The sequence below is a fragment of the Cetorhinus maximus genome, chromosome 21 (genome assembly GCF_964194155.1).
Source record: "Cetorhinus maximus chromosome 21, sCetMax3.hap1.1, whole genome shotgun sequence".
NCBI lineage: Eukaryota > Metazoa > Chordata > Chondrichthyes > Lamniformes > Cetorhinidae > Cetorhinus > Cetorhinus maximus.
The window spans coordinates 43,063,847-43,078,429 of NC_135899.1; the positions used below are offsets into that span (position 1 = coordinate 43,063,847).

General features: G+C 41.0%; 1 protein-coding gene across 5 annotated transcripts in view; it reads right to left on the bottom strand.

Moving 5' to 3' along the window:
• The window catches only part of nfyc (nuclear transcription factor Y, gamma), a 94,475-nt gene that overhangs the window by 66,357 nt on the left and 13,535 nt on the right, over window positions 1–14,583 (bottom strand). For 3 of the 5 annotated variants that reach the window (XM_078566898.1, XM_078566902.1, XM_078566899.1), the window contains exons 2-3: window positions 10,908–10,974; window positions 3,467–3,600 (exon numbers count right to left, since the gene is read on the bottom strand). In XM_078566898.1, coding sequence (XP_078423024.1) covers window positions 3,467–3,592 — 126 coding nt within the window. In that variant the 5' untranslated portion in view covers window positions 3,593–3,600; window positions 10,908–10,974. The remainder of the gene's footprint in view (window positions 1–3,466; window positions 3,601–10,907; window positions 10,975–14,583) is intronic. The other 2 variants (XM_078566900.1, XM_078566903.1) reach the window with 1 other exon arrangement.

Here is a 14,583-nt window from a genome sequence, read left to right on the forward strand (position 1 = left end):
ATAATGAGGATATAGGTAGCAGAGATTTGGATGAGCACTGGTTTATGGAGGGTAGAAGATGGGAAGCCAGCCATGAGCATGTTGGAAGTCAACTCTAGGGAGAGCAGTGCCACGGATGAGGCTTTCAGCAGCAAATGAGCCAAGGTGCAGCAGAGTCAGGCGATGTTACAGATGTGGAAATATACAGGCTTAGTGATGAATTGGATCTTCTTATATCTTTGGCCCAAACATGGACAAAAGAGGAGGCAGTGATATAGTAGTAATGTCCCTGGGCTAGTAGTCCAGAGGCCCAGGCAAATGGTGGGGATGCCGGTTCAAATCCCACCATGTCAGCTAGTGGAATTTAAATTCAATTAATAAATCTGGAATTAAAAACTAGTCCCAGCAATGATAACAATGGAACTACTGTTGATTGTTGTAAAAAAAAACCATCTGGTTCGCGAATATCCTTTAGAAGAGGAAATCTGCCATTCGTACCTGGTCTGGAACTCCTCAACATTAACTCTGGGCACTATGTAGTCTTATGGCATCAGGTCAAACATGGGCAAGAAAACTTCCTTCTGATCTCCACCTACTACCCACCCCCTCCCTCCTCAGCTTATGAATTAGTACTCCTTCATGTTGAACACCAATTGGAGAAAGCACTGAAGGTGGCAAGGGCACAGAATGTACTCTGGGTTGGGGATTTCAATGTCCATCACCAAAAGTGGCTACTGACAGAGCTGGCCGAGTCCTGAAGGACATGTCTGCTAGACTGGGCCTGCAGCAGGTGGCGAAGAAACCAACAAGGAGGGGAAAAAAAAACACTTGACTTTGTCCTCTCCAATATACCTGTCACAGATGCAGCTGTCCATGACAGTATTGATAGGAGTGACCACTGCACAGTTCCTGTAGAGACAAAGTCCTGTCTTCACACTGAGGATACCTTTCATCGTGTTGTGTGGCACTACCATTGTGCTAAATGAGAGATTTAGAACAGATCTAGTAATTCAAAACTGGGCATCCATGAGGCGGTGTGGGCCATCAGCAGCAGCATAATTGTATATCACCACAATCTGTAGCTTCATGGCCCAACCCAGGAGAGGCGGTGGCGTAGTGGTATTGTCACTGGACTAGTAATCCAGAGACCCAGGGTAATGTTCAAATTCCACAGCAGACAGTGAAATTTGACTTTAATAAAAAGTCTGAAATTAAAAGTCTAACGATGACCATGAAACCATTGTCGATTGTTGTAAAAATCCCAAATCGTTCACTAATCTCCTTTGGGGGAGAAAATCTACCATTGTGCAATTCCAGATCCACAGCAATGTGGTTGACTCTTAAATGCCCTTGACGTCAGGGCAGCATTTGACCAAGTGTGGCATCAAGGAGCCTAGCATAACTGGAATCAATGGGAATCAGGGGGTAAATTCTCCACTAGTTGGAGTCATACCTAGCACAAAGGAAGAGGGTTGTGATTGTTGAAGGTCAATCATCTCAGTTCCAGGACATCAACGCAGGAGTTCCTCACGGTAGTGTCCTAGGCCGTGACCTTCCTTCCATCATAAGGTCAGAAGTGGGGATGTTTGTTGATGATTGCAAAATGTTCACTACCATATGCATCAGCATCTATGGAGTTGCAATGTGTGTCCATATGTAGCAAGAGACCTGGACAACATTCAGACTCAGGCTGATAAATGGCAAGTAACATTCATAATACACAAGTGTCAGGCAATGACCATCTCCAACAAGAATGAACATCCAGGGGAGACAGATTCAACAACACTACCATGGCTGAATCCCCCATTATCAACAACCTTGGGGCGGGGTGGGGTCATCATTGACCAAAAACTAAACAGGACCAGCACAAATACTGTGGCTACAAGAGCAAGTCGGAGACTGGAGAATTCTGCGATGAGTAACTCACCTCCCGACTTCCCAAAGCCTGTCCACAATCTACAAAGCACAAGTCAGGAGTGCAATGGAATACTCCCCACTTGCCTGGATGAGTGCAGCACCAATAACACTCAAGAAGCTCAACACCATCCAGGCCAAAGCAGCTCACTTGATTGGCACCCCATCCACCACCTTAAACATTCACTCCCTACACCATTGCAGAGTGGCAGCAGTGTCTACGATCTACAAGATGCACAACAGCAACTCACCAAGGCTCCTTTGACAGCAACTTCCAAATCCGTGACCTCTACCACCTAGAAGCACAAAGGCAACAGATGCAAGGGAACACCACCACTTGCAAATTCCCCTCCAAGTCATACACTATTTTGACTTGGAACTATATTGCTGTCCCCTCACTGTCGCAGGGTCAAAATCCTGGAGCAGACTTCCGAACAGCACTGCAGGTGTACCTACACTATCTGGACTGTAGCGGTTCAAGAAGTTGGCTCACCTACACCTTTTCAATGGCAATTATGGATGGGGAACAAATGATAGTCTAGCCAGTGATGCCCACATCATGTGAAAGAATAAAAAAATGAGCTGAATTCCAAAAGGTGAGGCGAACGTGACGAACACTGGCATCATGACAGCATTGCTGTATGGCACCAAGAAGCCTCCTTAAATTGAAATCAGTTGAAATCAGGGAAAAAAAAACTCTCCACTGGTTGAAGTCATACCTAGCACAAAGGAAGATGGATGTCACTAATGAAGGTCAATCATCTCAGTCCTAGGCTGTCACTGCAGGAGTTCCTCAGGGTAATGTCCTGGGCACATTCATCTTCAGTTGCTTCATCAATAACCTTCTCTTCAGCCAGTGGGGATGTTCGCTGATGATTGCAGTGTTCAGTACTATTTGCAACTCCTCAGATAATGAAGCAGTTTATGCCAGCGTGCAGCAAGATATGGACAACATTCAGGTTTGAGCTGATAAGTGGCAATTAACATTTGTACTTCACAAGTGCCAGGCAATGACCATCTCTAATAAAAAAAGAATCTAAAAGCATTACCATTGCTGAAACCCTCACCATCAACTTCCTGGGGATTGCCATTGGCCAGAAACTGAACTGAAACAGAAACAGCCATATAAATACTATGACTACAAGAACAGGTCAGAGGGTGGAAATTCTGCAGCTCACCTCCTGACTCCCCAAAACCTGTCCACAATCTACAAAACACAGGTCAGGAATGTGATGGAATACTTTCCACTTGCCTAGATGAGTGAAATGCCAACAACACTCAAGAAGCTTGATACCATCCAGTCTAAAATGGAAAGCAAGGATGGGTCTGAGAGATTTTTCCTAATCCCAAATGCATGCCACAATATTTGACATGCCCATAAATTGCATCTCATTGACTACACACTGTCCAATACTGACTATTTAGCAAGGAAAAGTTAATTTGATATTTAAGTGTCAAGTACTGTTAGTTCACACCAATTTTATGTATATTTATCTCTTGAAAAAGATTCCTCATCCCTTATCCCAACTTATTGGGAGTATTAAGCAAAGTGAACAGGTGGTTGATAACTTACCGGTGTCAAGTTGCGTATCTCTTCCATGACTCGTGGCCAGAATGTCTGAAGCAAGTGTTGGGCTTCACTGCTGCTACCACCTCCCTGAGAGGCTGTAGTAAATGAACCATCTGCAGTAGCAGACATTCCTAGGCCTGCGAGAAATCAAACAAATGTTTTACACAACCTACAGGTTACATGACACACTGGAAATTACCTGTCCCTATGTTTAATATCATGAAGACTTTCTTTACAGTCAATTTTGCTACATTCTTTAAAGCGAGATTTGAGGTTTCAGTAAAGGAAGTGTCCTGATAGTTTCTAGTGAGTACACAATCTGCCTTTGTAAAAGCATAGATCGTTAACCAGAGCATCTAGGAGTCAAAACATTAAAGCAACCCTGTTGTCAAAAAACAGAATCCTTCGAATCAAACATGCATTCCTGCACCCACACACCTATCATGCAGTCATTCGTTCATCCTTTTTAAGGAAGAGTTCTTGCAATTTTCTCTCTTTTCTGAAGGCCCTTATTCTTCCTTGGATATGGTTCTACAAGTGCCAACAGGCCTCCCAAAACTCATTCAAGGGGCCAAGCTTCACGTCAAAGCCTGGAGAACAAAATATAGCCATCTGAATCATAAAGCAGGATCAGAACTCAGTCTGAATCTGTCCGCATGCACTGTTCAGCAGATGCCTGGCTGTCTCACTGTCATACTTAGTACATTTCCCCAGTCAGGGAGGGAGGGACGGGCGGAGAGGGAGTGGGAGAGAGCAGCCCCTTGTTCGTGCATTTCTTCCTCTCCCTCTTTCAGCTCCAACATGTGACTGTAAACCAGCAGCCTTCTCCACAGCTGTGCTGTCAGTAACAGACACAAGACATAGCTGTTGATTTGAAACATGTAGTCTCTACAACACCCTCATAGGATCAAAGTACGGCCTGCTTCTGTGTTGTAACCAGCCAGTCACATTTGTACCGGCTTTCTGCCAAAGCAATTCTGCTAGTCCCACTCCCCTGTTCTTTCCCCATCACCCAGCATTTTTTTCCTCTTCAGGTATTTTTCAAATTCCCTTTGAAAGCCACAATTGAATCTGCCTCCACTGCACTCTCAAGCAAGTGTATTCCAGATCATAACCATACATTGCATAAAAAGCTCCTCCTGATGTCACTATGGATTTGATGTGATTTACAAAAGAAACATTGTCCTCTGGATCTCAGCCCTTCTGTCAATTAGAAGTTTCTCCCCATCTACTCTGTCTAGACTCAACATTTTGAATACCTCTATCAAATCTCCTCAATCTTCTCTTCAAGAAAAAACAACCCAACTTCTCCAATGTATCCTCATAAGTGAAGTTTCTCATCCCTGGAAACATTCTTGCAAATCTTTTCTGCACCCTCTCAATCCTTTACATCCTTCCTGAGGTGTGCCGATTGAGGCTAAATCAATGTTTTATAAAAGGCTCATCGTAACTTCCTTGCTTTTGAACTCTCTGCTTCTATTTTTAAAGCCCAGGATTCCATATAACTATTTAACTACTTTCTCAACCTGCCCTGCCAACTTCAACGATTTGTGCACATTTACCACCAGATCCCTCTGCTCCTGCAACCCCATTAGAATTGTACACTTTGGATTATATTGCCTCTTCTCATTCTTCTGATCAAAATGCATCACTTCCCACTTATCTGCATTAAATTTCATCTATCACTTGTCTGCCCATTACACCAGCTTACGTCACTGTAAAGTTTATCACTATCCTCCTCACAATGCACAATGCTTCCAATTTCTGTGTCAAGTGCAAATGTTGAAACCGTGCCCTGTACATCCAAGTCTAAGTCATTAATAGATCAAGGAAAGCAGTGGTCCTCCTACTGACCACCTGTCTCCCATGTGAAAAATGACAGTTGACCACTACTATTTCCTGTCACTCAGCCAATTTCTCATCCATGCTGCCACTGTTCCTTTTATTCCACGGTCTTCCAACTTTTCTAACACGCCGATTATATGGAATTTTATCAAATTCCTTTTGGAAGTTCATGTATATTATGTCAACCTCAGCACCCTCATCAACCCTGTTAATTCATCAAAAAACTCAAGTTAGTTAAACATGATTTGCCTTTAACAAATCCATATTGACTTTCTTTAATTAATCCACACTTGTACAAATGGCTATTAATTTAGAGCCAGATTATCATTTCTAAAAGCTTTCCCACCACCAAGGTTAAACTGACTGACCTGTAGTTACTAAGCTTATACTTACACCCTTTTTGAACAAGTGTGAAAATTGCAATTCTCCAGTCCTCTGTCACCACCCCTTTATCTAAGTAGGATTGGAAGGTTATGGCCAGTACCTCAGTAATTTCCACCCTTCCATTCTCAGATGTACCCCATCTGGTCCTGGTGATTTGTCAATTTTTAAGTACAGCCAGCTTTTCTAATATCTTCTCCATCAATTGATGCCCATCCAGAATCTTAGCTACTTCCTCTTTAACTTCTTTCTGGCAGTACCTTCTTCCTTGGATGAAATCCAAACAGATACAAAGTACTCATTTAGTACCTTCATCATGCCCTTTGTCTCCATGCATAATTTCCTTTTTGGCCCCTAATTGGTGTCACCCCTCCAGTCTAGAGAAGACTTTTGATTCCCTTTTATGCTCGCTGTCAGCCTCTTCTCATATTCCCTCTGTGACAGGCATAACCTCAGTTTTATTCAGCTCAAAATCTTTTCCCCAACACAAACCAAGTCACAGTTCAAGGGGATATGCTATGAGATTTTCAGGCTTTCATTACACTTCACTAAAATCTAAGAGATAACAGTGGAATAACACAAGTCAAATATAAAGTGGAGCTTAGATCCACCTTTTAACAGCAGAAAACACATCAGCTGTGGAGGCAATGTCATCAAATGTGGAAATACGTCATTCAGAACGGTAAACTTGGGCTGAAGTGTCAAGTAAGGGGATGTGCAAGAGGCAATGGGCCCCATTCTCCTCTAGGGAAGGAGATTTCCTTCTGGCAGTCTGATTTCCTTTATGCCCATCTTTCCTGGAATTCCATGTTTGACTCATTCCAATCAGGAATAGATTGCACTTTTAAACAAAATTACTTTTGAACTTTGACATTAAATGGAAACCCATCACTTCTCAGATTTTAAAACTTCCCCAGTTATTCATTTATTGGCACTTTAAACTCAAACTATCACAAACTCAGCGTACCTAATCCTTGAGTACTGGACAATTAATTACTTTCAAGAATAATAACTTTTGCGGAAACAAGCTTTTATTTTTCCTGAAACTATTTACATTAAACTAAATGTATATACATGTCAACAAACACCATTGAACTTTAGAATAGTTTAATTTGCCTTGCACAAACACTCTGAACTTTAAATCTGGAATGGTGGACAATACTACAGAAAGCACAAGATAAATGGTCACATGTAACAGCAGAGTCCACAGATTAATTCGTATTTTCCAGATTTATAACACTGCCCAGACGTGGACAGGTGTGCTTTGCTACCCTTGCTAGTCAAATTTAAATCTATTATTAAGGAAGTGGTAACAGGGTACTTGCAAAATCACAATATTAGGCAGAGTCAATAGTTCTATGAAATGAAAATTGTGTCTGACAAATCTTCTGGAATTTTCTTTGAGGGTGCAAAGGGAGCCAGTAGCATCGTGGTAAAGGGTCTCTCCCCTCAGGTTCTGTCCCCTCTCGCCTTCAAATTTGCCATCATCGCTCCTCTCCTCAAAACAACCAATCCTCGACACACCCCACCTCCTTGCAAACCACTGCCTCATTTCCAACCTCCCTCGCGAAAGTCCTCAGAACATTCTCACTTCATAAATTCATACCCGTCTTTCCTGGAACTCCACGTTTGATTCATTCCAATCAGATTTTAGCCCCAGCCACAGCACCAAACTGACTCTGACCAAAGTCACAAATGACATCCTATGCGATAGTGACAAAGGCCCTCCTCATTATTCTGCCTTTGACACAGAACGAAGGTCACTGATCTGAAACGTTAGCTCTGTTTCTCTCTCCACAGATGCTGACTGCCTTGAGCATACCTGGCATTTTACGTTTTTATTTCAGATTTCCAGCATCTACAGTATTTTACTTCTGTCAAAAATCTCCTTTTGTGACGTGGTGTTCCATAATGCTTCTGTTAATCTCCTTGGGTTGCTTCAGTACAATGAAGTGCATTTAATTTTAAGTTGTTGTTGTCCTGTACATGAACTTGTGCTAATGAATCACAGGAAGTCAACATGCAGGTACAACAACTAATGGAAAGGCAAATGGTATGTTAGCTTTCACTGCAATGAGGGATGCAGTATAACAGTAAGGAAGTCTGGCTGCAATTATATAAGGCTTTGGTAACCACACCTACAGCACTGTTTTGGTCTTCTTATAGCTAGTGCAGCAAAGGTTCACTAAAAATTGATTTCTTGGATGAGGGAGTTGTCTAACGAGGAGAGACTGAGTAGAATATTCCCTAATGCTTACAAGAATGAGGTGTGACTGCATTGAAATGAAGCAAATTCTTAGAGAGATTGAAAGAATAAATAATGAGAGGCTATTTCCCCAGCAGGAGAGTCTAGAATTTGAGGTCACAGCCTCAAGGTAAAGGGATTGGCCATTTAATACTTAGATGAGGAAAAATGTCTTCACTCAGTGTTGTAAGTCTTTAGAATTCTCAACCCTAAAAGGGCTCTGGGTGCTCAGGTGAGTATATTAAAGACCAAGATCGACATGTCTTTTGGGCACTAAGGAAGTCAAGGGACATGGGGATCGGTGAGAAAATAAAGTTATGTAGAACTTCAGCCATAATTTTATTGAATGACAGAGCATGCACGAGGGGCTGTGTGGCCAACTCCTGCTCCTATGTCCAGCCACAATCAATGTCTAGACTTGCACATGGTACATCATCTTGGGTAAGATTGTGGAGTGTGGGTGGGGTGTGGTGTCTGGAGTCCATAAGATATAGGATTTACTACAATTCAGCATTTCAGGAAAGGAAGGGAAATCACATATTGTCTAAAGTAGTAAAGAAATTAAAGCTTGGGGAAAATTCCAATTTATGATGCAAAATATCAAAAATAACTTAATTGTTATTATATGAAGATGCACTCATATTCTGGTAGCATTATAATCACATTAAGAAGTTTATTCTGCAAGACTGAACATTCTGTTTTTATTCAATATACCATGGGTTTCAAGAGATTTCTTTTACCTTAAGCAGGATTTGTATGTTGACTGTCAAGGGTTGCTTTAAAATGCAAGCAGTGATTAAAACAATGAGTTGCTAGGTTCTCCTAATCTTACACTGGAGTGTGTTTTCCAGTTGGAAAATATGCAAATACTGGACACTATTTAGATCATCATGTTCTGAAGGTTAGAACGAGGTGAATAGTTTGATTGGAAATGTACTGAACATCAGCATGACATCTGAAGGTACAGAGATGAATCATGTACCTCCCAAGTGCTGAGTGGTACTGTGATCAGGTAAGATTAAAACAAAAACAATTTAGCAACCACTTTTAATGAGGACAGTTCTAGTGAATTGCCCTAAGCCAAGAGAAGCTACTCAATAGTATGCTATTGAAAGGATGCAGTGTATTGAGGGAGCATGGTATTATAACTTGTTGTGCACCCAGAAGGTTACAAAAACAGGAGTTTCAGATGTAAAGCAGTTTAAGGACACTCGAACACTGGGATAGTGTTGCAGCCTTCTAACCATGTTGGATAAAGTGCTACACATACCACTTGCTTCTACGTGAAATTTTAAAATCAAGTATGGAGAGTTACTGTAGCAAGAGATTCTACCTTCAGTGAACAGCTCTGCCATGTACGCGACATTAGGAGGGTCACTACAGAACAGGACATGGCGCACACAGCCATCATAGAATATTAGGTCTGCAAGTAAAAACTAATAAATTGGATTCACAGCAAGGTGCCTGAGGCTGGAAAGCTCAATGACACAGCGAGATGAGAAAACAGAAGGAGACAGAACCATCTGATCCTACAGATGTGTTTTGCAAATACGTTTCCGCCTAATGACAATAATGGCGCAACCAAGCATCACCTGAGTGCCACACACATGACCAGCAGAATCTCCAGTGATATTTCCCTCACCTACCCTAAGAATACTGTAGCCAATTGTAGAGATGCTGCTGCGGCCCCAACTAAAACCAGGAAATTAATCAGCCTAGCAATCAACCATTTTATACTGTTATGTATAAAAAAGTAGGGCAGTTACACAGCTTTTTCCTCTTATCCTTGCTACATTTCGTGTGGTGCTCTCTGCTCATCCTCTTCATAGTCCGGCATCTGACCTGAACTCTTCAATAAACCACAAGCCACAGCCACCAGACTGTGGCTACACAAAATTCAGTTTCCAGTGTTCAAATGGGGCTGGTATATGGTGGGCAATTAAGGGAAACAAACTTGCAGGGCTATGGGGAAACAGCAAGGTAATGGGACTGATTGAATTGCTCTTCGAGTGTCAACATGGACTGGATGGGCCATTCGGAGTGTGCGCGTGCTATGCGTGGTATAGGTACACCCACTGTTCTGTTAGGGAGGGAGTTCCAGGTTTTTGACCCAACAACAGTGAAAGGAACGGTGATATAGTTCTAAGTCTGGATACTGTGTGATTTGGAGGGGAACTTGTAGGTGTTGTTGTTCCCATGCACCTTCTGCCCTTGTTCTTCTACATGGCAGAGGGGGCGGGTTTGGAAGATGTTGTCAAAGGAGCTTTGGCAAGTCACTGCAGTGTTCATTTTGTATACTGCTGTCATTCTGCATTGGTGGCAGAGGGAATGTTGAAGGTGGTGGTTGGCTGCTTATCAAGCAAGTTGCTTTGACCTGGATGGTATAAAACTTCTAGAATGTCACTGGAACTGCACTTATCCAGGGAAGTAGTGAATATTCCATTAAACTTCTGGCTTGTGCCTTGTAAATGGCGGACAGACTTTGGGGAGTCAGGAAGTGAGTTACTTACTCTCATCAGAATTCCCAGCCTCCTGCCAGCTCTTGTAGTCAAGTTAAGTTTCTGGTCAATGGGAACCCCCCAGGATGTTGACAGCGAGGGGTTCAGCGATGTTAACGCCATTGAATCTCAAGGGGAGATGGTTAGATTCTCTCTTGTTGGAGATATTCATTGTCTGGCACCTGTGTGATATGAATGTTACTTGCCACTTATCAGCCCAAGCCTGAATGTTGTCTAGGTCTTGCTGTAGGCATGGACTACTTCAGTATCTGAGGAGTCACAAATGGTTTTGAACAGTTTGCGACTTTCTGTGCCTAACACAGAGTTTCTGCACTGCTGTTTTACTTGAATAGTTATAGCACTTCAGGGCTGGGCAAAAGGTTTTATGGTGCTCAACTATAAACGCTTATTTAATCTTATGTTTTACTAGCGCATTAAAGAGAAAAACTTTCCTTTAAAAAACAATACAATATACCTTGATTCAGACGATAGGCTGATCAATGGGACAGCAACAGCCTACTGTGGGGTCGAACACAAGAAAGCTGTAAAAGAGAAAAGGTTGGATTGGAAATGGAATGATAAATATACTGACACTTGTAGATTGTCAAGATACTTTGACATTTGAGCTGCAACAAAACCTTCTTTAGCACCACAAATTTTCCAGCCTTGGAAGTTTAAAGTAACTATAACTTTTAATATGGAGTTATAAATGAACAGGTTCCCATCAGATCCATGCAATATTTTGAACCCAACCTTATTGCCAAGGTTAGGTACAGCATGAGTTATAAGCACAGACAGTAAAGTTTTCTTGCATAACATCTAGTAATTTACTCCCAGGTTAGACAGACAGGTACGGAACAAAGTTTCTTTGTGTACTTTAGGCCCTACTGCACTGTGATAGTCATTTCCCACAACAACTATTTCCATACTTTTTCAAAGTCGTTTAATTTAGCACTAATGATGAGTGGTATTGTGCTGTGGGCTCAAAACCTCTTGAACTTGGGTTCAGGCTGCTTGAAACTCATTGCCTTTAGGACTTAAAGCAAACATCCTATCAGTCCAAAGAAATCTCACATTCATATAGTGCGTTTATCGCAAATGTTCCAAATTCCTTTACATATGATGAATTCATTTGAAGATACAGTCAATGTTATTATGAAGACAAATGCAGCTGCCATTTTGTACACAGCAAGATTCACAAACAGCAATGAAATAAGTAACCAATTGGAGGAGTAGTGTTGGCTAGGATGCTATAGAACTTGCTGCTCTTCTTCAGATGGCACAGCAATATCTTTTAGTATCCATCGTCACATCCAAAGTATGAAACTCCTGACAATACTACACTGGAGTACTGGCCTAGTTTGTGCGCAAGTGGAGCTTGAACCCAAAACCTTCTGATTTAGATGCAAGGATGCTATTCACTGTGTCAACCTAACACCTGTTCTAATGTGGTGTGATATCCAGTCCCCATGATTGTAACTTCAATGTCAGATTCTGAGCCACAATTACAACCAGTTATAGTTTTGTTTTGGTTTCTTGGACAAAACTAAACATTTTCTCAGTACATTCCAGGGTGTGGCTGGTCACTCAGCAATAGCTGCCGTTCTTACCCCTTACATTTGGTGCAACTGACAATTAGAATGAGCACTCTTGTATTTAAGCAGAGTGGAGTGGCTGGTATTGCAGGAATTGTTCGGAAATAGTCAACAATGGCATATATTATAAACAAAAATCAACAGGGCACCATCATTTTAATAAGTGTATGTATTCATAATATTTAATGATACAACATTCCTATGTACACAATACTTTTGGGAAGTACAGCACACTGGTTTTCGTTGTGACCCTGGAAGATCATGCAAAGCAGTCAACACTTCAGATGTAGAGAGCAATCAGCAAGGTTCTCGTCTACTCCCCAAAACACCAATTAGCTTGCAATAACTGACAGAAAAAGTCGTTTGACATTTGGGAGAATAGGGCTATTTCAATTGCTCCAACAGGAAGACACACAACTTCTACTTGATGTAGAACAGAAACTCATCACAAATATATATGTGGAATACTGATTACTCAAGGAATTGAGCTTTGCTATCAACACTTGCAAATACACTGTAAGCTTTCCAGTTCAAAATACTTTGGATCAAAGCATTTCTGGATTTTGGAATTTTCTGCATTGTAGAATGTTAGAATGCCGAACCACTAGTGTTTGAACTAGAAAACATTTTAGGTGTAAATATTTACTTGAAGCATAAAACAGTGATTAAACATTAAAAATCAGGAATTAAAATTGTTTTACATTTTACTAAAATGATGCAGAGAGTTGCTTGGGTCTGCTCAAAGTTTCTGGATAACTGGTGTTTCCGAACAGTTGATTTCCAGACGGGCTATAGTGTACTAGTGAATCTCTTTCTTTCCAGTGTTTACAAATCAAAGTAAAACAATGCAAGATATGAGTACAATTAGAGAGAAGATTACTGAGAGTTACTATTTGTCATGGGTGGGTGGGAAAGATTCTGTAAATACACTCCAACAAGTTGCTCTCCTGCCACAGAGTGAATTATAAGGCTATATTACAGTTAAGAAGATAAATCGCCCCAGGCCATGTTTTAAAGTTGTCAGTATGTGGAAAAGCAAAAGCTTGGAAGCAGACTACCTTCTTGTCCTCTTAGCATGAACACTGTGGTGTTAAATGTGACAATAAGGGCAAAACTTAAGCAGTGTGTGAATATCGAAACCTTAGTAGCAGTCGCATTATATTGCTTTCCCAGTAAATGAATAAACCACCCTTAATCAATATACAATCAAATTGCTGTTTCATTTGTTTTTGCGGTAATCAAAGACCACTGGGGAGATACTCTTCCCATCTTACAAAATGTTAACAGCTTCAAACAGGGAGGTCAGCAATGCAGGTATTGTGATGAAGGAATTCAGTGAATCATCTAATAGGAATAATAGGTGTTAGCATTTCTTTATTGGGTTATTCAAAAGACTCCGCAGCTATCCCTTCAATTCCAAGATACTATCATAATTTCCCCATTTGGGCAAGCTAGTATCACCAATGTAAGACTGGCAGCAATACAAAGAGCTGTGCTTGTGGGAGGGTTTTGGACAGCACCAGCATATCCTGAAATGAAATGGCTGTCTGTGATCACCATATTACAGTACAGCATTCCTTCAGATCTGTGGTTGCTACTTACATGACAGCCTACTTTTGTTTTGCAACTGGCAATAAACTTATACTGGCAGTGGAAGAATTACATGCTCACATATATATATTCTGATACTCTTCACAGTTATAAAAGGTGCAGGCAATATGTTGCACTGTAAAAGAATGAGGGCACAGCGTGGAACCAAGAGCAATACAATAACAGAAACACTGGTAGACATGTTAAAATGAAGGACAGCAGAACACTTTCACCCAGAGGTTCAGAGTGTTCTGGGATAATTTGAAGGCTCAACATAAAAGTACTTAAGACAATTAAATATGTTTCTTGAGAGAAAACAGATTTTTAAAAATGGTCAAAGAATGTTGGCAGATGGAGCCTGTCAGGAACAGACAATTATTGGGCTTCACAAGTCATTTCTTATTCCTAAGAATGGGCATATTATGATGTCAGTGGTTCCCCTAAATTATCTGGAAGCAGCAAATGCCCTACACAGATGAAGCTTCCTCCATATTTGATAGGCAAAGAGTGGGCTTCAGGGACACCATTCTGAAGGATATAACATACATTCTACAAGGTGGGAGTGAGTTACTCATCACAATGTGTCCCATGGAATTAATTCACATTGATGTGAATTATATATCACCTGTTTCCAAATAATATGAAGTTTACCAGACAGGTGAAAGAGGTAGGATGTCTCATAACTATGTAACACTGGAGAATAATCAATTTCTTATTAAAGTAAGTGAATGAACAACCTAGAAGGACATTTTAAAACCATGTCCAAGCACTAGATTCAAATAATTATCCCAATAAATTAGCGTATTTATATTCTCAACTCTTTCTTGCATCAAATCTGTCACAGGCAAATTATGTTGGCTCAACTATCACCTTAAGTGTGTACACAGCATCACATGGTTCCTTAATGGTCACAATTTCTTTAAAAACATTTTCAGCGTGTTACAATAAGTTATCACAATAACTTAT